This window comes from Ursus arctos, unplaced genomic scaffold (genome assembly GCF_023065955.2).
Source record: "Ursus arctos isolate Adak ecotype North America unplaced genomic scaffold, UrsArc2.0 scaffold_24, whole genome shotgun sequence".
In the NCBI taxonomy this organism is placed as follows: domain Eukaryota; kingdom Metazoa; phylum Chordata; class Mammalia; order Carnivora; family Ursidae; genus Ursus; species Ursus arctos.
The window spans coordinates 2325917-2347394 of record NW_026622919.1 but is presented as its reverse complement, the minus strand read 5'-3'; the positions used below and the strand labels follow the sequence as shown (position 1 = coordinate 2347394).

Genomic DNA, 21478 nt, shown 5'->3' with positions numbered 1-21478 from the left:
GTTCCCAGAGCGATCCCGGTCTGTACCGTGTCCCCTTCCTTCTCGATTGGTGTGTTCACTGTGGGTTCCTGGAGACAGGGGTGCCTGCCTTTTGCCTGGCTCCGTGTCCTGGACAGGCGAGCGGCAGGTGCTCTGGGCCGCCGTTGCTCACCCCCCTCTCGGGCTCTGCAGAGCTGGCCAGGGAGAAGCAGTGCTACCTGCAGCAGGTGCAGCGCTTCTGCGGACAAGTGAGGAACGACTGGTACCGAGTGTACCTGGTGCGGAAGCTCGCCAGCCAGCGAGGGATGGCGTTTGTGCAGTGCCTCTGCAGACAGGGCCATCCGGCACAGTGGATGTTCCCCAAGGAGGCCATGGTAGAGCAGGTGAGAACACCTGACCTCGCCCCCCGCCCCCCGGCTGCTCTGGTCCCTTGTGTCTCCGCTTTGGTTAACCTGACCCAGCTTGGGACGCTGTGGAGGTGGCCGGCCGCGGGGGACAGGTGTGCGTGTGCTTCTGGTCTGTCGCCTCCCTGCAGAAAAGCCTATTTGAGGCATTGCTTCAGATCCAGTTTGACGCGCAGAAAGCCAAAGAACAATTCTGTGGCTTTTGCTTTTGGCAAATTAAAAGTGACTCTGCTTGCGACGCCTGGGAGGCTCAGTGGTTTAAGCGTCTGCCTTCAGCTCAGATCATGGTCCCAGGGTCCTGGGATCGAGTCCTACATCAGGCTCCTTGCTCAGCCTGCTTCTCCCTCTGCCTGCTACTCCCCTGCTTGTGCACACTCTCTCTCTCTTTCTCTCTCTCTGACAAATAAATAAAATCTTAAAAAAAAAAAAAGTGATTCAGCTTATAGAAGAAGTCCTTTCTCTCCTCAGCAGGCAGACAGGAAGCATGAGAATGAGGATAATAGAATTGTAGCAATTTAGCCTTGGGGGCCCCTCTGTAGCCCTTTCCTGGGGTTACAACAATTACACTAAAAATCCTGGCTTGCTTTTTCACTCCTGATGGGAGCTTATAGTCAACATTCTAGCAGTCACCTGCCTTTGGTCTCTGCTCTCAGTGGAGACAGGATGCAGCAACAGAGTCAGCGCTGCGTCCTCCTCCAGTTTCTTACCCACTCACCCCTTCTCTGGACGAGAGGGGACTGTCCTGCCCAAGGCTGGACCTCTACTGGTTACCCAGTTCCTTTACCTTTCCAGATGGTTCTTTGCTAACCGTGCCCTCGCCCCCTCCGCTGTGATAACCCCTGGGTTCCTGGGCTTTGCAGGAGGGTCAGCCAAGCCAGATGGATCTGTACCTGGTGCATGGTGACGAATATAAGGCTCTTCGTGACGCCGTGGGCAAAGCCATGCTCGAGTGCAAGCCGCTGGCTACTGTGGCTGATCCAAAGGTAGGACAGGCCCTGGGCCTCCCTCTGTCCCAAATGGCACCCCTTAGAGCCTGCAGCTGCCTCATTTGTGTCAGATGACCCAGTGGAAGAGGTGCCCCAGGGTGACATGCCACGTGGGGCATCATGTGTCCACGGCCTCGGCGTGCCTGTCTGAAACAGGAGGCTGCTAGCGACAGTTAGGAGACAGATGTGCTTGACCTTGCTGACCCGCCAGGCCAGGGCCCTTAGCAGCTCCCCACTGACTGCTCACGTGCGTTACTTCCTTCGACACCCTGCTGGAGCCTCACTTCCTCCAAGGTCACCCTGATGGCAGACACGCGAGCAGCACTGGGGGAATTCCTTCTGCGCACAGTGAGGATTCCTGGCCGTGCTGAGGGGGGTGTTTATTTTCATAAAGGGGCAGGGTTTTTAGCACTTAATCTTTCCGCAGTTCTGGTCTTGCTTCCTCTTTGAGTCCCTGTTTACGCTGGCGCTGTGCCAGGAAGTGAGGAAGTACATAGACAGCCTCTTTCCGCCCAGGAGAAGTTCAAGGAATGGTGAAGTGGCCAGAAAAATTGACAGTGATTTCTGTCACTTGTGTCCTAAGCCATCTGATAACGTGCACCGCGTCTCACAGCACAATATTTATGGGGCCCGTGGTCTCAGAGGTGCACAGCGGTGGGCGTCTAGGTCTTGGGAAGGGCTCCCCGGCCTCCCCCTGGTTGAAGGGCTGAATCAGCAGGACTCTGGCCCTCAGGTGGACGTGTGCAATGGCTGCAAGCCTCACTGGGGCCCTTGCTTCTTGCTTCAGCTCTGCAGGAACCCCGGCCCTCAGCAGGCGGCCCACCTACTCTTAGCGCTCTTCAGAGAGGTTGCCACTTTGTACCAGTTCCGCGACACAAACCTCCATCCTAAGCCAGAGGTGAGTGTCCGCATTCGGGGCAGTGCTTCCTGTCTCCGGTATCTGGAGGGACTTTTCTGAATAGAAGTAAAAGCCACAAACAAATTACGCCCATAATTTTTTTTTTTAATCTAGGATGGGGGTTCTCAACTTACCTTTTTTTTTTTTAAGATTAATTTATTATCAAGGCTGGGGGAGGGGCAGAGGGAGAGGGAGAGTCTGAAGCAGACTGCGCTGCGCATAGAGCCCGATGCAGGACTCCATCTCATGACCCTGAGATCATGACCGCCGCCGAAATCAAGAGTCCGGCGCTCAGCCAGCTGAGCCACCCAGGCGCCCCTCAACCTTCTTATCTGGAGGAATGATTTCTGTGTCACCCAGAACTTTCAGAATTACGATGAAAAGCAAAGTCAAGAACGTGAGAAACCGTCGGAGTTAGTGCTTGGGTGTGTGGCGCTGTGCTTGCTCTTGTCTGGATAATCGCCCCTCAAACCGTATTTTCTCCATATTTGATAAGTATTCGCGTCAACACGTATGCCTGACTTAAGAGCAGACGTTTGGCTTCACATCATATTCTTCTTTGATATATTTTTCAATATTAAAACATTTTTTCCTGTCAGCAATGTGAGGCTCTGAAGAAGTTCATCGAGGAAAGCAAGGTCCTGTCTTCTCCGGAAATGAGACATTTTGCAACCTCCCTTGTGACTAACACGCTGCCCCTGCTGAGGACAGGTGCCAGGGACAGCAGCCTTGAGGGCACAGTGACCGAACTGGCTATTCACGCTGCGATTGTCCTCCTGTGTGGACACAGCAAAGTCTTGGAACCCCTGCAGAATCTGGCCTTCTCCCCGGCTGACATGGCGGTAAGACTGGGGTGTGGTTTCTCCAGCGGCCTGTCCCCGGGGACCTGTTGAAGCTCTCTGTCTCATGGTTCCTCTCTTTGCCTCTGTCCCACCTGACGCCCGAGTCCACAGTGATGGCGAGAGCCCTTGTTCTGTTTTCCCGACGGAGAACTTGCGGGTGGAGAAGAGAGAGAGTCCAGAGTCCACCTCGTCACTTGAGGGCAGTGGCATCCAGCCCAGGCTCTCACTTTCCTGAAGCCTTCTCTGCTTTCTTGGCTTTTCAGGGTGCTTATCTTCCAACGATGCCCGAAGACTTGCTGGCTCAGGCTCGGAGCTGGAAGGGTCTGGAAGGAGTCTTCTGGTACAGTAAGTGTCAGGTTCTGAGACAGAGTCACCGTCCTCTGTGGTTTGAACTGGGGTCCCTGTGGTTTGTGCCTTGAAGGTCCCAGATGCCTGCCCTGTTCCACGATTGGGGGGTTTGCAGAACAGGGAGCCCTGCCGACTGGGGAGGATGTGCACCAGGCCTTTCCTGAGTCCCGTCCCAGGGGCGGGGGAGTGATCCGCATGTGAGCCACACCAGTGGCTCAGGCAGGGGCCAGGTCAACCAAGCTTTGGACCCAAAGATATTTCTTTTTGAAATACAGAACTAGGAGCCCAAGTAATGTAACCCATACTTTATGTAAACTTCGCTGTTGCCTGAGAAAATAATCTTTTTCTTTTTTTAATTTTTTTAAAGATTTTATTTGTTCATTTGAGAGAGAGAGTCAGAGCACAAGCAGGGGAAGAGGCCGAGGGAGAAGCAGACTCCCTGCTGAGCTGGGAGCCCGATACGGGGCTCGATCCCAGGACCCTGAGATCATGACCTGAGCTAAAGGCAGACGCTTCGCCATCTGAGCCACCGAGGCGCCCCCTTTTTTAAAATTTTTATTTATTTTTTTTATACAGAGAAAGCCAGGCCTTTCCTGGTTCCCTTTCTCTCTCTCTTTTTTTTTTTTTATTTTAAGGTTATTTATTTATTTTTAGTAATCTCTACACCTAAGGTGGGGCTGGAACCCATAATTCCAAGATCAAGAGTCGCATACTCCTCCGACTGAGCCAGTCAGGTGCCCCTGAGCCAATAATCCTTTTAAACTAATTGTAAAAGTTGTTATAAACATGCCCTTGGGCCGCCTGGGGGGCTCAGTCGGTGAGCGTCCGACTCTTGGTTTCAGCTCAAGTCATGATCTCAGGATCCTGGGATCCAGCCCTGCATGGGGCTCCCCACTCAGCGGAGGTCTGCTTGGGATTCTCCCTTGGCCTCTGCCCCTCCCCCTCTCGCACTCTCCCTCCCTCCCTCCCTCCCTTGAGCGCGCGCGCGCGCGCGCACGCGCGCTCTCTCTCTCTCTCAATATAATAAATAAGGAAATAAAATCTTTTTTAAAACTCATGCTCTTTAAAGACAAAAAAATCAAAGAGAAAGAGTATGAAATAGGCGGACGCTGCCTCCTGAAGCAGCCCGGGCGGGGGACTGTAATGGAGTTTCTCCCTGCTCTGTCAGATGGGCGCACGTGTAGTTTTCACTAATGTGCTCAGGACCGGGACTCCAAGTCTCGTTTTGGTCAGGCCGGAGAGGAGAGCGTTGGCTTTCTTTCTTAACCTCAGGTCATTACATAAAACCTCACCAGCCAACGTGTCTCCTGTTGTTCTTTTAACAGTGTGTCCCAATGGTCACCCGTGCTCTGTGGGAGAGGTGAGTCTTGGTATTCGGGGTGCTGTTTGCGGGGCTCAAACGTTTGTTCCTCTAAATCTGAGCAGGGGGCCATGGGGGAAGAGGTTAGCGGGGGTCGTGACCTTCTAGAGAACATAGACTCCTTTCAGGGCTTTTTACGGTGCTCCAACCAAACATGTAAACGGTACAGAGGGCCTGCAGGCCTCCATCTGTACTGGGGGCTGTCCTGAGCACTGTGGGCTCTGCTAGGGCAGGGCTCTGCTAGGGCACTGCGCAGCATCCCCGGCCTCAACTCACCAGATGCCAGGAGCTCCACAGGTCACCAGGGTGACAACCAAAAATGTGTCTAGACGTTGCCCAAGTCCCTGTGGGAGACAAAACTGCTGCTAGCCATCCTTCCCAGCCACTGCCGCGTGGGGTCAGTGACATGTGCAAGCATTGACTGGTCCATAGGCTGGATTAGAGGAGATGTGCTCTAGATACCACAGGACAGGAAATGAGACTCTGGGTGGTAAACCCTGGCGGAGAGAGCTGTGTGCGCCTCACGTCTGCATTCCGCAGCGTCCGGCCAGGGCCCATCATGGTGTCCCTCTGCTGCTGCAGCAGCGGGCTGTTGAACTGAGCAAAGTGAATGGGAGCCTAGAGGAGGAAAGGCGATCCGTATGCACTGCATGTTTCTGAGGTGCGCCTGCTTCCTCATCTACGGAGTGGGGAGAGCGAGACACATTCTTCCTGAGACCGCTCTCTGCTCTGACGGCCTGAGGTCTGGGGCCTGTTACAGGCTGCGATTGACAGTATACACCAGCCCACAGCCAGATTTGGAAAAATGAGGCTTTGGAAGGAGCAAATCATATGGTTACTTTTTTTTTTTTTAATAAAAAAGTCCAAACTGAGTTCAGGAATTAATTTTGGAGGCTGCAGTAGGTTTCTGGTGCTAGATAATAAGCCCTGGTGTGGTGGTTGGGGGGTGGGGAAGAGCAGTGAGTGTGAGAAAGGAAGGCTGATTACGTATTTGTCTACAAAGTGTCTGTTTGGGAGTAAAACCCAAGCTGTCTCTCCTGCTTAGAACGTCCACATGTACTCACGGGCACCATATTTGCACAGGGCATCTGCCCTGTGTCTCGGGACTTCTGCATCACTGACACGTGCTCACAGTAGAACAAGCAATCCACGTGCCATCGCCACCTCCCATGCCACATGTGGATTGGCCTGCAGGTGGTGTTTGTGCACGAAGCGCCACTCCTCCGAAACTGAGCGGGGGCACGTTTGTCTTGTCCTAGTGCGGCAGGCCGATGGAGCAGAGCCGTTGCGTTGACTGCGGTGCTCTAATTGGAGGGATTAATCACAGACCTGAGACTGGATTCCAAGTTATCAAGTATGTAGGAGTGTATTTCTTTTCTAAGTGATCGAACCACGGGTGTTTGGGCTGTCTCTATTCCAGTGGATAAGTTGCTGCTAAGTACGGTATTAATTACTGTTATGCATTTGGGCCTGTGTCACATCGTATCTCAATCGCAAGGTCCCCGTGGTCATGTCACAGGTGCCTGATCTGTCCTTGGCTGACTAGGCTCTTAAATGCAAAGCAGACCACACGTTAATATGTCTTATCCAGATGTCTTCTGTGTGGGCCCGGGGCATGCCCCCTATAGAAATATACTTGACACACCCAAGTGACCTAAATCAGAGGGACATTGAGGTCTACAGAGCCACAAACTGGGTTTTTGTCTATCTGAGCTCACGCTGTCTCACTTGTAAACTCAGCTTTCTCCACTGTTTGCGGGAAGTGAAGGAGACACAGTCTTTCTTACCACACGCTCTGGAATCTACATGCGTAGCTGGTGTCCCTATCCCAGCCTTCCCTCAAGATGAGTGTGGTTCCTCGTGCTCCCCCAGATGGCTGACGGGGCCTCCCTGTGGCCATCATACATTTTGGCTCTTCTGGTGCTGTTATAGTTTAAAATACCCTAGCCTCTTATCTTCACAAACCATCAGAATGTTCTAGAACATCGAGTATTTTTACAACAGAATGTATCTATCATACTGTGTCTCCCATCTAGACGTGATACGAAATTCTTTGCCAGGCCTTCAATCCCGGTTTTCAATTTGGGAAAATGAGATTGGTGTACACGTCCCGATGTCGATGTCACCTGTCCCAAACTCAGGCCATCCTTAGCCTATGTGCTTCCCTCCCCACGATGATTTCAGTGGGAGAAGCAGGTGCAGACCTTGTCCTGACACACGGTCCGGGGATTGCACAAATAACCACTTGGTTCAGCCGCTTCACACTGAGAATATTGTGAGCTGTGGTCAGCCAGGAAGGGGAGGCTGGATGGAAGACCCTGAGGCGAGAGGTCTGGGCTTACAAGAGTAAGTCCTAGAACACCGATTTCTTCAGAACGCAAACCTCGTCTCCAGGGCCCAGGAATCCAGGGTGTGCCCCTAGGGCTGAGGAGAGATGACCGTCTTCAGTCTCCACCCTGTCTTCTCTTATCCTCTCCAGTAACAATACAGACAGAACGCAGACTGGCCACGTGCTGGGAGCCCCGCTGCCCGGAGGCGAGGCGGTGGTGTCTGACCGAGAGCTGTCCCCAGTGGCCTTCCTGCTCATCCGGTTGCTCACGCACCTGGCCCTGCTCCTGGGAGCGGCCCAGAGCCCTCAGGTACAGCATAGCCGCTCCTGCCAGACCATGTGTTTGCTCGTTCATTCCTAACCACCCACTGTGGGGTTTTCATCATGAGTCCTTTGCTTACAGAGTTGTGGCCACCTCCCGTGGACTAGGACACCTCCCCTGTCAGTGTTCCCTAATCCACAGAGCAGTAGGTCATTCATACATCCTCATTTCCCCACCGTGGCATGTGATGGTGTCGGGGAACTACATGTCAGGTTACATAAAACCCATTTTATTTTTTAAAGACTTTATTTATATAAATATAAATATAGACAGCAGGGGGGAGGGTGGAGAGGGAGAACCCCAAGCAGACTCCACGCTGAGAGCAGAGCCTGACATGGGGCTCCATCTCACAGCCCTGAGATCATGACCTGAGCCAAAACCAAGAGGCAACATTCAACTGACTGAGCCACTCAGACGCCCCTAAAGTCCGTGTTAAAGGAGCACTCCATGTCTCGGTGTGCACCCAGGAGCGGAGAGGCTCCTGTAATGCGGCGTTGGCCCGCATCTTCGCTGTGGCTCTGGGAAAGCACATGCGTCTCCTCTAAGGGGATTAACCGCCATAGCAAACGTTGAGGGGTTGAGATCCTGTTTAGGTTTGTACACAGTGTGGCTGTAATGAGTTCGGAACGAGGCTGCTCCCACGCAGGCTCACAGACATGCGTCTTGAGGAAGGAAGACCTTGCTTGAGTGACGGGTTATAGGCAGCGTGGTTTTGAGGAGTTAAGAACAGGGCCGTGAGACTGTTTCGCGCCGGTCATGTGGAAGGCAGTCGCCCCCACTGCTCTGCCTCCTCCCGCCGCCCATGTTCGCGCGGCGCTCCCACCACCGCCCCAGCGCCAGCTGAGACACGGCCTCTGCCTCGGGGCCGGCTCTCCTTCCCGGGCTGTGCGGGCGCGCTGGCTCCCCACAGACGAGGTGCTGTGTCTCGTGGCCCCCGCAGGCGCTCAGGCACATCATCAAGCCTCCGGTGCAGGACCCCAGAGGCTTTCTGCAGCAGCACGTCCACAGTGACCTGCAGCAGCTGACGAAGACGCTGGGACGGAGCGCTGACGAGACCGCCACCGTGGTGCACCTCGTGCTGTGCAGCCTGCTCCGAGGGCAGCGCCACCTCTCCAGCTGGGGTGAGCACGGGGCGGGGGGGGAGCACCCACACACATCAGATAAGGGGAAGCAGGGAGAAGTGTATGGACCAGCACACAGGAGGACAGCTCGTCTTAGCATTTCCCCTGTCGGGCCAAGACCTGTGACACCGGGGTCATGTGCATAGCGGTGTTACATGTGTGTGCATGGGGGGGAAAGCCAGCCTGGTGTGCGATGGCCCTGCTGCACAAGGGACATGTATCGTCCAGGACAGGCGATGTGTGAGTCATCACCGTCAAGAGACCGGTGTCTGGCACTCTGTTGGGATTTGTCCTCCTTGGACCCCTGGCCTGTCTGGGGGCCTTCTGCTTGTCCTAAGGACATGGCTGTCTGGGGCTGCCTGACCGTGTTGACATGTCCACAGTTTGCTGCATGGAAAAGCAGGCTACAAACCACTGTGGTCACGAAGCTAGTGTTCCCATTTTAAAGACTGAAACCCATAGAAAGGAAAGGTCCGTAAGGTAACTTAGTAAAAGAGTTATCTCTGAGTGGTGGCAATGAGAGTGACTTTATTTTCTTTTTGTTTGTATCTTCACAAAGATCATGGGGTTGGTGGGAGCAGCAAGGACCATTTTTAAACACTCAGGTTAATTTAAGAGGAAGCGCCCTGTGCACCCCTGAAAGGGAGCATGATTCAGTCACCTTTAGGTGCTGTTCATGGAGCTGCTGTGCTCTCTGTTCCTTGGTTAACCCGGGCGTGTTTCCTTATAGGGCCTTTAGGTTTTGATGCAAGACTGTGGACCAGAGAGCAGAGAAACAGCTGGGAGAAGGCCATGCAGACCCTCATTCTCCCTGAGCTGGAGGTACGTGGCCAGCAGCCCAGCTGGGAGCCTGCGGGCAGGTATCCTTGGTGGTGTCCCCCAGGCGCTCAGGCCAGTGTCCCTCACACAAGTGGTGTCGGGGGTACTGGTCGAGCCCCAGCCCAGGGGTTGACCATGTGACCACTCCACCGTCCTGCTGTCCCTGCACCCTCTGCCCCTGGGGCTGGGCGGGCAGTTAAGGAGTTACTGTGAGTCCAGAAAGTGCAGGCGGCTCTCGCTCCACCACCTTTTACAGCAAGATGTGAGAGCAACAGGTAGATAGACAGACTCTCATGTGGCTGCCCACCAGAAATGTGTAATTTGTCCCTCCTCTGTCAGATAAGACAGTACTGAGACTCAGTGTGCCCAACGGGGAATAAAAATAAAAGATTGGGCATAGAACACAGGTCTCGGAGTCTCCTGTCTGCTGAGATGAAGCCTGCAAACGAGGAACTTGTAAGTGGTTCGAGAGACAAGGAATGTGAATGCCTGGTCACGTGCTGGACCCAGTAGGGCAAGGTCCCTGAATGGCCCGCTGCTGAAGCCACTGGGTGTCCCCGCCTGCGTGAGTGGTCTTACCTCCAGGCCTTGTGCCGTTCTCTCACCCAGCATCTGGAGAAAGCCCTGCTGACGGTGACGACCCTCATCAGCCAAGATGAGCGGATCAGCTCCAACCCTGTGGCCAGAATCGTGTACGGTGACCCAACGGCCTTCCTGCCCCACCTGCCCAGGAAGAGCGCGGTCCACTGCTCTAAGATGTGGACCTGCAGGAGGAGGGTCACCGTGGAGTACCTCCAGCACGTGGTGGAGCAGAAGAACGGCCGGGAAACTGTGCCCATCCTCTGGAAGTTCCTACAGAAGGTAGGGCTGCCCCGCTGTGACCACACACCCGTGCGTCCCCCGTGCGCTTGACGGTCTGCCTTTTATTCAGTCCGTGGGGCATGTAACTGACCATGTCAGTGCTTCACTTTTCTGGTGGAACACCGGTAACAGAAGACTCGGGGCCAGAGGAGGGGTCCTCATACACATTAGACCATGAGGCGGTTTGTAGTGTAAAGTCACAGGGGAAAACCTGCGGGTCAGGGTTAGCAGGAGTCTGTGAAGCACGTGAGGGCCAGGACGGTATCTCCCCAGTCACTCAGCAAGAAGGAGCAGGATTCAGATCTTCCTGGTGGTGTGTGTTCACCTTCACCCCCCACACCCAGTGCCAGGAGCACCTGGCCACCAGTGACTGTTGAATGAGAAAGCTTTCGTCAGACAGCCCAGAGTCTCCCCTGTTCCCGACCCGGCCTTGGGGGAAGGGAACAGTGTGCTGAGTCGGTCCCCTCAGTTAGACCATAAACACACCCCGTGTCAGCCTTGTTCCGCATGAAGGCTCATCTTCCACAGTTGGCTGTCGAGCCCTTCCCCCTGGACCAGCATTTACAGTCCAGCCAGAAATGTCTGACGATCGGTGTAAGGGCAGGAGTTCCTGTGGGAAGGGTTTCCTAGGTCTCCCACAGAGGCGCCCAGCCCCATTCGACTGGAGATGTTTGGGTCCTGTCCTCAGATGACACACAGGAGGAATGCCAGGCCTGGTTGCCTACATTCCCAGCCTTTTTGCTCTCCGCAAGTTCTCTGCACACCCAGCCCCTCGCGGGCCCATGAGGCCGATTTCTTTCATGAGTTTTTGGCAAACACATGCGATGTGTTAGCTCCAGGGGCCAGGGACTGTGCGTGGTGTGCAGGACGTCTGGCACACAGGCAGCAGGCTCTGGTGAACGATGGGACAGCCTCTTCCCGTGTCCGAGGAGCCTGATACGGCCTCACACAACACTGCACATTGACTGGATCAAATGCAAACACGGGCCCTGAGCCAGCCCCAGGGTCTCTTTCCCCAAAAACCTGTTCTAGGTGAACTAACACATGGCCGGGCGGTCTTCCTTCTCCAGGAGGCAGAGCTGAGACTCGTGAGATTCTTGCCTGAGATTTTGGCCCTGCAGAGGGATCTAGTGAAGCAGTTCCAGAACGTTCCAGAAGCTGAATACCAATCCATCCGATCTTTCATTAGCAGCCACCACGAAGGTACAAGTCTGCTCTAGTAAGAGGTTGACACCACCCATGTTTGGTGGCTTGAAGAGATCACTGCAGCGGGACTGGGAGAGGTGCACTCGGGGTTCTGGGTGCTCTGCGCCCCCAGCTTTCAGTGCCACACAGTGGGTGCCGTGAATCCCAAAAGCCCAGGAAGAGGCTTTGCCACGGCTGAACGTGGCTGCCCGGTCTCCAGCCCCTGGAGCTCCACATCAGTGGTTACACACGTTGCTGAGCCCGGAGGCATGAAGTTGGGCTCTTCCCAAAGACCGTGGGATGTTGTTGGTTGCCCCGGATGGGGTAGGTGTTTTCATGGGGCTCTAAAAGAGTGTTTTCTCTGGCAGATGGGTTGAAGCAGTTACTCCACAGAAGAGTTGGTATCTTTCTGTCGACATGGAATAAGCTGAGGAGGTCACTGCAGACCAGTGGTAGGTGCCACACTCCCTGCCGTCAGCCCAACTCAGCCCTGGAGTCGCAGAGCACTGTGCCACGTGCGTTTCATCTGTGACCCTCTGGGTGGAGGTGTGTGGGACACGTGACATGGCCTACTGGGAAAACTAAATCCCCAGTCATCTTGGGTGTGTCGATACAGACTCAGGAAGGAGTTGAGAACATTCGAAGCAGTCAGCACAGGCGAGAGGCTGGAGGCGGAACTGTCAGAGCATCTCCGGCTCCAGCCTTGACACGATGGGAGCAGCGGTGGAGACCAGGGGTGGCCTCTTTGCTTAGAACACCCTGTTCTCTAAAGGTGAAATCAAGCTGCCAGAAGACTACTGCACTGCCGACTTAGACATGGACACTGATTTCGAGGTCATCCTACCTCGTCGCCGCGGCCGGGGCCTCTGTTCCACCGCCTTAGTCAGCTACTTGATCGGCTTGCACAATGGAATTGTCTATGCGGTGGAGAAGTTCTCCAGCGGAAACAACAGGTGAGTGCTCGCCTGCAGGGGGCGCTGCTCTGCTGGCCGGGAAGCTGTTTCTGAGCTGGTTCACCCAGCACCAGGACAGACGTGAGCCGGGAGGCAGCAGCTCCCGTCCCTCGGTCAGGCTCTGGGGTCCACAGGCCCAGGCAGCATGTTTGTCTGCTTGGACTAGGAGCATCAGCTAGGAGCTGGCTCCGTGTCGCCCAGAGCCCCGGGCCGCGTGTGCATGGCGGACACTGAGTGCTGCGACTCTGTGTCCCTCAGCTACTCCGTTGATGCCTCCGAGGTCACAGACCTGCACGTCATCAGTTACGAGGTTGAGCGGGACCTGATGCCACTGATTCTGTCCAACTGCCAGTACCAGATGGAGCAGGGCCGGGAGACCCTGCAGGAGTTCGACCTGGAGAAGGTCGAGCGCCAGGTCACCAGCCGCTTCCTGCAGGGCAAACCCAGGCTCACCCTCAAGGTACGGCTGGCCCCGTGGTATTTATGGTGTCGGCACATCTGTTTTGTGAAAGTCGGCCTGAGTGTGGCTTTTCTCCAGCGGTTTCCGAGTGAGCTGGGAGTGGGGATGACCACCCAGCTGCGCTTCCCCCCAGAGACCGGGACTTCACTGCCCGCCGTGCCTCGGCCATCGACTCCCTTGAGCTGCCTCCGAGCCTCCTTCCCCCCAGGGTCTCTACAGGTCCCAGCGGACCTGTTGTCGAATTTCTCCACCATAGTAATGGCATTGCCTCCCACCCCCGACGGCCCCTCGTGGCTGCCATGTTGCCTTTCCTCGCCACACGCAGCCTGTCACCCGGCACCATGGGTGCCCCATGTAGCTGCCGCAGACCCCGCTCCCGCCCCCAGCGTCCGTCCCAGGTGTGACCGCTGCAGTAGCCCCACTGCTCCCTGCCTCCCATGTCTTCAGGCCACACTTTGAAACCAGATCTGACTCCCATCACTCCCTGGTAAAGGCCCGACCCCGACAGGCATCCTAGTGCCCGTGGGGTAAAGCCCTTGCTGCTTGTCCCAGCCTGTCTCCGGCCACTTCTTGTGGACTGCGTGGACTCCTGTGACTTCGCGCACCAGACTGCCCTCTCTTCCTGAACACCCTGTGCACTTTCATGTCTCTGTTCTTTTACCTAGACTGTTCCTGTTCCTTCCAGGTCCGGTCAGAGACCTTGTACTGGGGGGGGGGGGGTGCTCCCTCACTGCCCACAGTTGGGCTCTGAACTGTTTGTGCCCAGGGCCGTTTTAACTGGTTCTGCCATCCCTGTCGTCTAGCAGAGGGACTGCCTTGTGTGAGGCTGTGCCTGGTCATGGTTGGGGGAGTGCGCAAACAGGAGGGCCCCACCCACGCTCCTGTGTCCCCACCGGCTCGCAAGCCTACCGCGTCCTCTGTGAGGCATCTGCGTGGCCATCGAGGCAAGGCTGGGTCCCTTGTTGTGTTACTGGTTCCATAGACTGTGGGTCAGGCAGGGACATCACAGGGCCGCAAAGCTGCGCTCTGCCTGACGGCGTGCTGGACAGCGCGGTCCTGCGGTGGAGTGACTGCTCAGGAAGCCTCCACAGTGGCTTCCATCTCCAGAGACTGTTTTCTTTCTCAATTTAGGGGATACCCACTCTGGTGTACAGACGGGACTGGAACTATGAACATCTCTTTATGGACATCAGGAGCAAAATGGCACAGGTGATCACAGCTCCCTTACGGCGTGCACAGTGCTTTTACCTGACCATGGTGCTCTCCTCGTGTGGGGACTGCACAGCCTCACTCCGCGCGATGGCTGGGGGCAGCACGCAGGGGGCCTCCCTGAGTTCCCTGAGCCCACTGCTCTTTCCAGAGGGCAAGCAGGACGCGAATCAGCAGGAGTGTTCTTGCTGAAATCCTGCATTCGTTTCTTAGTCAGGATGTCGTGGCCGTGCTGACGCACAAGGTCCAGAGAACTTACTTGTTCCTGCTCTTCGGGTTTACGTGTGTGGGGTGTGTGTGTCTGGCATGTGCATGCGTCTGCATGAATATCCTCCCAGAGCTGCTTTGAGGACTCCGTGACCTCACGTCTATTTCTGTAGAGTCCGGAATACCGCTGCCACTTAGGGGTCACTAAGTGTTAACTGCCGCTATTGTTAGAGGGATCGTCCCACCTTATGGCCTTGGCAGCGAACAGGGTGAGCGCTCTTGCCAGGGAGCGACACCCGAGAAGCCCCAGCCATGGACCCCTGTCCTGCCTTTGATTTCCTAGAAACCCCTCCCCAACGTGGCCGTCAGCGCCATCTGCGGGCAACTGCTGTCCTACAGCGATGCCTGTGAAGCTCTGTCCGTCATCGAAGTCACACTGGGGTTTCTGAGCACCGCCGGCGGCAATCCGAACATGCCCTTGAGCGTGTATGTCCAAGACATGCTGCGCATGGGCGACCGGACGGCGCTGGCTCTAAAGGTGGGTCTCGGTTGGGCTCTCTTGCGGGTCAGTCCACGCTGCCCTTCCCACTTCCTGCTGGGATTAGCGCCATTCGGGGGTCCGCAGAACGCACTCCGGCACTAGAGGCAGCGACGTGTCTGCGTGTGAGGCTCTGAACCGGGCATGTCAGAGATGCCCCCACTGCACGCCAGCCACCCGCCTCTCCCGCGAGGGGAATAGGCTCTGAGATGGGATGGCAGCGGGGGGACGAGGCTCTGGAGGTTAGGCCCACGGCTGGTGCGTGCGTGCGGGAGGTGTCCGTGTCCGTGCATGGGGGATCAGAGTAGCACGGGAGCAGGAGCGCCACCACGCCCACCTGTGCCCGCTCAGGAGCCTGTTGCCCTTTCAGGCCTTCAGCAGATGCCAGCTGAAGCACACGATCGCCCTCTGGCAGCTCCTGTCGGCCCACAGGTCAGAACAGCTGCTCCGCCTGCATAAGGTGAGTGCAGCCCCGCCCCTGCTGGACTGGGGCCGCCCCACCTCCTCCCAGCCTCCTGCTGCCTCTGTTCTGGTTTGTTCTAGGAGCCCTTCAGGGATATCAGTGCCAAGTATAAAGTGGGTCTCAGCCCAGAAGACATGAAGTGCCTCAGGACTTTCCTGAATCAGACGGACCTCGACTCCTTCCTCCTGGAGCTTCATGAAATGATCATCTTGAAACTGAAGAGCCCCCGGGCGGAGGACAACTTCAGACCCGAGTGGAGGTACGCAGGGGTTCGTTCACAGGTGGGCCCGGTGCACACGAGGTGTCCTGCAGTCTCTCCCGCCGTCTTCCACAGGCATGGAAGATGCCATCTCACCTCAGAAGCCTGTGCCCTCCTGTTTTACCCCCTCCAGACCCCCCGCGGGCTGGCCCGTGGGTTTGGTCTGTGTCGGGTTTTTAAGAATAATTACAGAAGTCATATATTCTCATTATAACAAGTGTACTTATGTCCGAGATGTGCATTTTATTTTTAAAGTTTTTCTTTTTTTATTGAGGTGTAATTAATGTAGTGTCGTATTAGTTCTAGGTGTGCAAGGTAGTGATTCAGCAGTTCTGTACCTCACTCAGTGCTCGGGGGGACATGTGTGCTCTTAATCCCCTTCACCTGGCTACCTGTCCCTCCACCCCCCCTCCGGTAACCACTGGTTGGTTCTCTATAGTTAAGAGTCTGTTTTTTTGTTTGTTTGTTTGCTCTTTTTTTCTTTGTTTATGGGATTTGTTTCTTAAACTCCACATGAGTGAGATGACATGGTATTTGTCTTTCTCTGACTGATTTATCTCACTCAGCATTATACTCTCTAGTTCCATCCACATCGTTGTAAATGGCCAGGTTCTTTTTGATGACGAAGATTCCATTATGTGTGTATATATATACCATAACTTTTTAAAAATTTACTTAAATTCAATTAGTTAACATATAGTGTATTGTTAGTTTCAGAGGCAGAGGTCAGTGATTCATCAGTCTTATGTAACACCCAGCGCCCATTCCATCACGGGCCCTCTTTAATGCCCATCACCTATTTACCCCATCCCCCATCCCCCTCCCCTCCAGCAACCCTCAGTTTGTTTCCTACGATGAAGAGTCTCTTATGGTTTGTCTCCTTCTCTGATTTTGTCTTGTTTTATTTTTTCCTCTCTTTCCCTATGCTCCTCTGTTTTGTTTCTTAAATTCCACATGTGAGATCATATGATAGTTGTCTTTCTCTGATTGACTTATTTCCCTTAGCATAATCCCCTCTAGTTCCATCCACGTTGTTGCAAATGGCAAGATTTCGTGTGTTTTGATGGCCGAGTACTATTCCATTGTGTGTGTGTGTGTGTGTGTGTGTGTGTGTGTATACACACATACCACATCTTCTTTATTCATCTGTCGGTGGACATCTGGGCTCTTTCCATAGTTTGGCTATTGCGGACATCGCTGCTATGAACACTGGGGTGCAGGTGCCCCTTCAGATCACTACATTTGTATCTTTGGGGTAAATACCTAGTAGTTCAAAGAATATCAGTGTATGCAAGTATATGCCAGACAGCGTAATGGAGGAAAACTGCAAATATGAAGTGTGCTGGCGAGGAGACCTGGGATTGGATTATCTATTTAGAAAAACAGGAACTAGGGGCACGTGGGTGGCTCAGTCGGTGAAGTGTCTGCCTTTGGCTCAGGTCACGATCCCAGGGTCTCGGGATCGAGTCCCGCATTGGGCTCCCTGCTCAGCGGGGAGCCTGCTTCTCCCTCTCCTTCTGCCTGCAGCTCCCCCTGCTTGTGCTCTCTGTCAAATAAATAAATAAAAATCTGAAAGAAAGAAAGAAAGAAAGAAAGAAAGAAAGAAAGAAAGAAAGAAAGAAGAAGAGAAAAGAAGAAGAAAAGAAAAGAAAAGAAAAAAGAAAAGAAAAGAAAGAGAAAACCACACCCATGTATAGTATGTGAGAATACCCAACACTGGATATTATCTGTCTTTTACGTTTTGCCAGTCTGTAATGGCCCAAAACGGAGATCTCATCCTCGCTTTTAGTTTCCTGTCTGCTGTTGAAGCTGCACATATTCTCCTAGCATATCTGCCAGTTTTCTATCTTCTCCTGAATTATCTGTTGATATCTGTTATGGTTTTTTTCAGTTATCTTTTTTCATAATCTTAAAAGATTTAAGATCATCCTTTTATTTGTTATGTTACAAATGCTCTACCCCAGTGTTTAATTTCAGAAAGCCAGATCTGACGGAATTTTTCTATAAGGACCAGGAAAATATAGCTATAAGGGTCTCCGTTACCTGAAGGCTGTGAAGTATTCTGCCATGTTTTCTTCCTGTGCTTTCGTAGTTTCGTGTTGGACATCTGCTATGTTGACCAGTTTATTTTTTATGTGTGATGTGAGGGATTTACCATTCCTGTTTTTCTTTTCTTTTTTTTAGATTTTATTTATTTGACAGAGAGAATGAGCACGAACGGGGGGAGGGGCAGAGGGAGAGGGAGAATCAGGCTCCCCACTGAGCAGGGAGCCTCATGTGGGACTCGATCCCAGGACCCTGGGATCATGACCAGGCTTCACCAACTGAGCCACCCACGTGCCCCTGGTTTGTTTTTCTAAATAGATAATCCAATCCCAGGTCTCCTCGCCGGCACACTTCATATTTGCAGTTTTCTTCCATTACACTGTCGGGCATATACTTGCATCATTGATATTCTCTGAACGTACTCAACAAGTCTTTACTATCCTGAACTTTCAGTGCAGAGAAAAAAGATCCCTTTCCTAGGAAACATCTTTGTTAACATAAAACCTGAAATGGAATACAAGGTTTTTTTGAATGGCGAGGCTGTGTGTTCATAGAGCAGATCACAGTAGCAGAGTGCTTACAGGAGCGTGACCCGGCCATTACCAGGGTCAGCTACGCTCTGGGCTGTTTGTATAGTGCAGGTGGTAAGCAGCAGGTGTGTCCTGCAGCCCCTCACCCCGGCTTCTAGTCCCCGCTCAGGAACTCAGGAGTTGGTTGACTTGACTCTGATGGTCTCCGTGAGCACTTGGAGACAGTGATGACCCCTGATGGTGTCCTTGCATTAGATGGGAGACCGCTTAACCTCCTGTCTCTTGTTCCTTGGTTTTTCAGCCTGAGAGACACTCTGGTAAGTTACATGGAAACCAAAGACAGTGAAATCCCTCCTGAACTGGAGCACCAGTTCCCAGAGAAGATACTGCTGTGCAGTTGTGTCCCCGTGTGGGGCGCGGCTGCTGAACTGAAGCAGGGTCGGCAAGCAGGCTAGAGTCCGCTCTGCCCTGGCTGGGGCTTCCTGGGGGGCTGCAGGACCCCCGCGTGCTGTGCCACGGACAGCCTAAGAGCCACGCTGCTTCAGGAAATGTGCACGTTCCACATCTTTCTCACGGACTGTGAGTGCCGTCCGGGGGGAGGGGAGAACTGGAGACGTTGTGAAACTGGAACCAACCGCCTTTCCATTCCCCCGGAGGGGGGCGGACTGAGCACGTGCTTGTCAGCTTCCCGTGACAGTGGCGGAGGGTGCCTTCAGCTTGCTGGCTGGAGACTGGCACGTACCCACCCTGGCCCCTCTAACTACAGAATGAGGGAGGGGGAAACAGGGCTATTGATTTTGCTTTTGTTTTCCTTCTCATCTATTCTGCAGTCAGGGAGGAGACTCCGGCTCGTTGCTTCCCTTCAGTCCTGCGTGTTATACACACATTTGTAGGTTTCCATGAAGCCCCTTTTTTGTCCCCTTCCAAATACAAGTCAGCATGTTCTGTGAGTGCCTTGAGGCCAAACCTCCCAGCCCTCACACGGCCCCCGGCGTGTCCGGGTCGGAGCTTTCCTTGTTTACACAATCAAGAGACTGGCGTGATGGTCACATTTGCTTCTGACTCTAGGGGTTTTAAATTCTGAATGAAAGCTTATCAGTTAGCCTTGGATCAAAGGCATGGTTCTGGCATTTTCCTGAGAACTTATGGATGGTCCAGCATCCTGCTAAATAAACGTGTGGTCTTGATGTGATCTCGAAGTCCCTGACGTGTGACGGTCTGTTTCTTCCTCTGGATCTCAGCCACGCCGTAAAAACAAGAGAGAACACAGAACCAGCCAAGTTTCTGAAGGAGGGAAAAGAGAATAGTCTACCAGCTGATCTTGTACCTCTTTTCTTCCTGGGAGGCTTGTGCCTCTTTCGCACAATGTCCTCAGACACTTGTGGCCTCTGGACTGACTCCTGCCCCCAAGTGGCTCAGCACCCATTAGCACGGAGATGCCTACTGTTCACGAGTCAGAGGCAGACGTCTTCAGTATACATTCCGAATCAGTGAACGACTCAAGTCAACTTGAAATTAGGCCCGTGGGGTGAAAGCTACTGGAAGAGAAAATGCTGCCAGGACTGCTGTCAACACTGCAGCCACAGTGGAGGGAGCTGCCGGCAGAAGCTGCCCCTCATTCTCTTCAGTGTCTGATGAAGGGGGGCCCGGTAATCCAGACCCCTTGGCGATTAATCTGATACAACAGCCACTTGCACTTAGTAACCTGTGATTGTTCCATTGTTCCAGACTCTGCAAAGGCACCCCCCCATCTTGTGCCTGGGTTGCCCATTTAAGGGGAGAGGGGCTTGTTCAATTCCTCGACTTGCACTTGGAAGTGCTCTGATACCTCCAAGTCGGGACGGAGCCGGCATGGCCATCAGGTGCTGCTCTGGGCCCTCACTGTGCCACACCTTGGGGGGGGGAGAGTCGGGGGTCCGTCTCCTGCTGTGAAACTTTTTTTTTGGCTGGGAACTTTTTCCCCCACATTTTTATGAAGGGTTTTTTTTAACGAAGGTATTTTGTTTTCTATGCTATGCTTTCAAAGCCTTAACCATCCTGTCTAGCATTATCTTCTTTGTACAGAAATACACTGGCCTAGCACAGGCAAATGTAAATTTTATTATACTTGTCATACTTGTTTTAATAAACTTGAGTTTTGCTGCTAAAAAATCGTTTTCTTTGAGGGCAGAGCTTCTATTTATGGCAAGTAGACACCAACTCAGCTTTGGGGAATGTTTTTGGTTTTTTGTGGAAGCGTACATGTAGACGCATCCATAAAGTGGAATGTTCCGGACAGAATATGTTCGCTCTGGCGTAGAAGGTGGGAAGTAAATTTTTGTCAGGACGGAATGACGGCAGAGCTCGGGATCCGTAGTTGGCCCCTGCTCGCCAGACTCCAGGGCAAAAGCCTCAGGCTCGGCCTCAGAGGGGTGACCCCACACCCGTGCCTGCGATGGCCTCGCTGGAAAACAGCTGCACTCTAGCGAGCTGTGAGTGCTGTGTCCACAGGTCAGGCTGTGGGATGGGAACAACAGTTCCTCCGTAAAAGGAATAAAGATACGCAAGGGATAAACCAGCAGCTCCCGGCGGCCCGCTGACGTTGGAGTGATAAAATACATTCGGGGAAAATTGCATTTTCTCTTCCAAACGGAAAGGCTCCTCCAGGAGAGAACCTGTGGGCTTCCAGGGGAAGGCTTGCCCCTGCTGTCAGACCTCTCTTCTTCCCGCAGTTTCTGTTTCAAGCCCACCGACCCATCCCTGCCTTCTTGTCTCCTCACTGACCACCACCTCCCCCTCGTTCCCGCCTCTGATCGCATCCACCCACCTGCACGTTTCCCTGTTGCAGCTCCTGCTTTCTGCCCAGGCAGAGATCATCGCTAGGCTGGTGGTGACTCACCTGAAAATCTTCATGACTGATCACTGTCTCCCTTTTAGGACCTTGCTGTGTGTGTAAATTCTGTACCTTTTGTCCCAGGCTGCGGGATTTCATCATGTGTTAACTGAGATGCCATGAGTTGTGTCGGTGATTCCTGGGTTCGGGCAACGCTTTCCAAGCCCTTCTTGGTCACGAATTAGCTTATGCACAAGCATCGTGAATCCCAGTTCCAACTGGAAAAGCAGCACCAGGAAAGGGCAAATGCTGACCTCACCTCATCAGGGCCCTGGGGACAGCAGGACCCTGCTTCCTTATGAGGAGGTGGGAGGATTTGGGGGAGCCATCTCGGCAAGAGCCCAGAGAAGTGGAGGGACGGGCCCTAGCTGGACCGCACACATGCTGCCCCAAGACCTTGTCCATCCTACACAGACCTGCACCCAACCCTGCCCCATTCCTCTGCACCCACCCTGATGATGAGTGTGCCACAGGCCCAGCATTCCCC

The 21478-nt window shown here is 53.8% G+C and overlaps 1 protein-coding gene across 2 annotated transcripts in view; it reads left to right on the top strand.

The window, feature by feature from the left end:
• The window catches only part of RNF213 (ring finger protein 213), a 98403-nt gene extending 78133 nt beyond the window's left edge, over positions 1-20270 (top strand). For both annotated transcript variants that reach the window (XM_026483953.4, XM_044378781.3), the window contains exons 49-68: positions 172-362; positions 1244-1366; positions 2157-2267; positions 2867-3109; positions 3373-3454; positions 4783-4817; positions 6077-6171; positions 7297-7456; positions 8409-8589; positions 9320-9411; positions 10018-10269; positions 11340-11472; positions 11823-11906; positions 12227-12407; positions 12666-12867; positions 13999-14076; positions 14627-14821; positions 15192-15281; positions 15365-15543; positions 18421-20270. In XM_026483953.4, the coding sequence (XP_026339738.2) occupies positions 172-362; positions 1244-1366; positions 2157-2267; positions 2867-3109; positions 3373-3454; positions 4783-4817; positions 6077-6171; positions 7297-7456; positions 8409-8589; positions 9320-9411; positions 10018-10269; positions 11340-11472; positions 11823-11906; positions 12227-12407; positions 12666-12867; positions 13999-14076; positions 14627-14821; positions 15192-15281; positions 15365-15543; positions 18421-18574 (2861 nt within the window). In that variant the 3' untranslated portion in view covers positions 18575-20270. The remainder of the gene's footprint in view (positions 1-171; positions 363-1243; positions 1367-2156; positions 2268-2866; positions 3110-3372; positions 3455-4782; positions 4818-6076; positions 6172-7296; positions 7457-8408; positions 8590-9319; positions 9412-10017; positions 10270-11339; positions 11473-11822; positions 11907-12226; positions 12408-12665; positions 12868-13998; positions 14077-14626; positions 14822-15191; positions 15282-15364; positions 15544-18420) is intronic.
• Positions 20271-21478: the final 1208 nt, after the last annotated feature.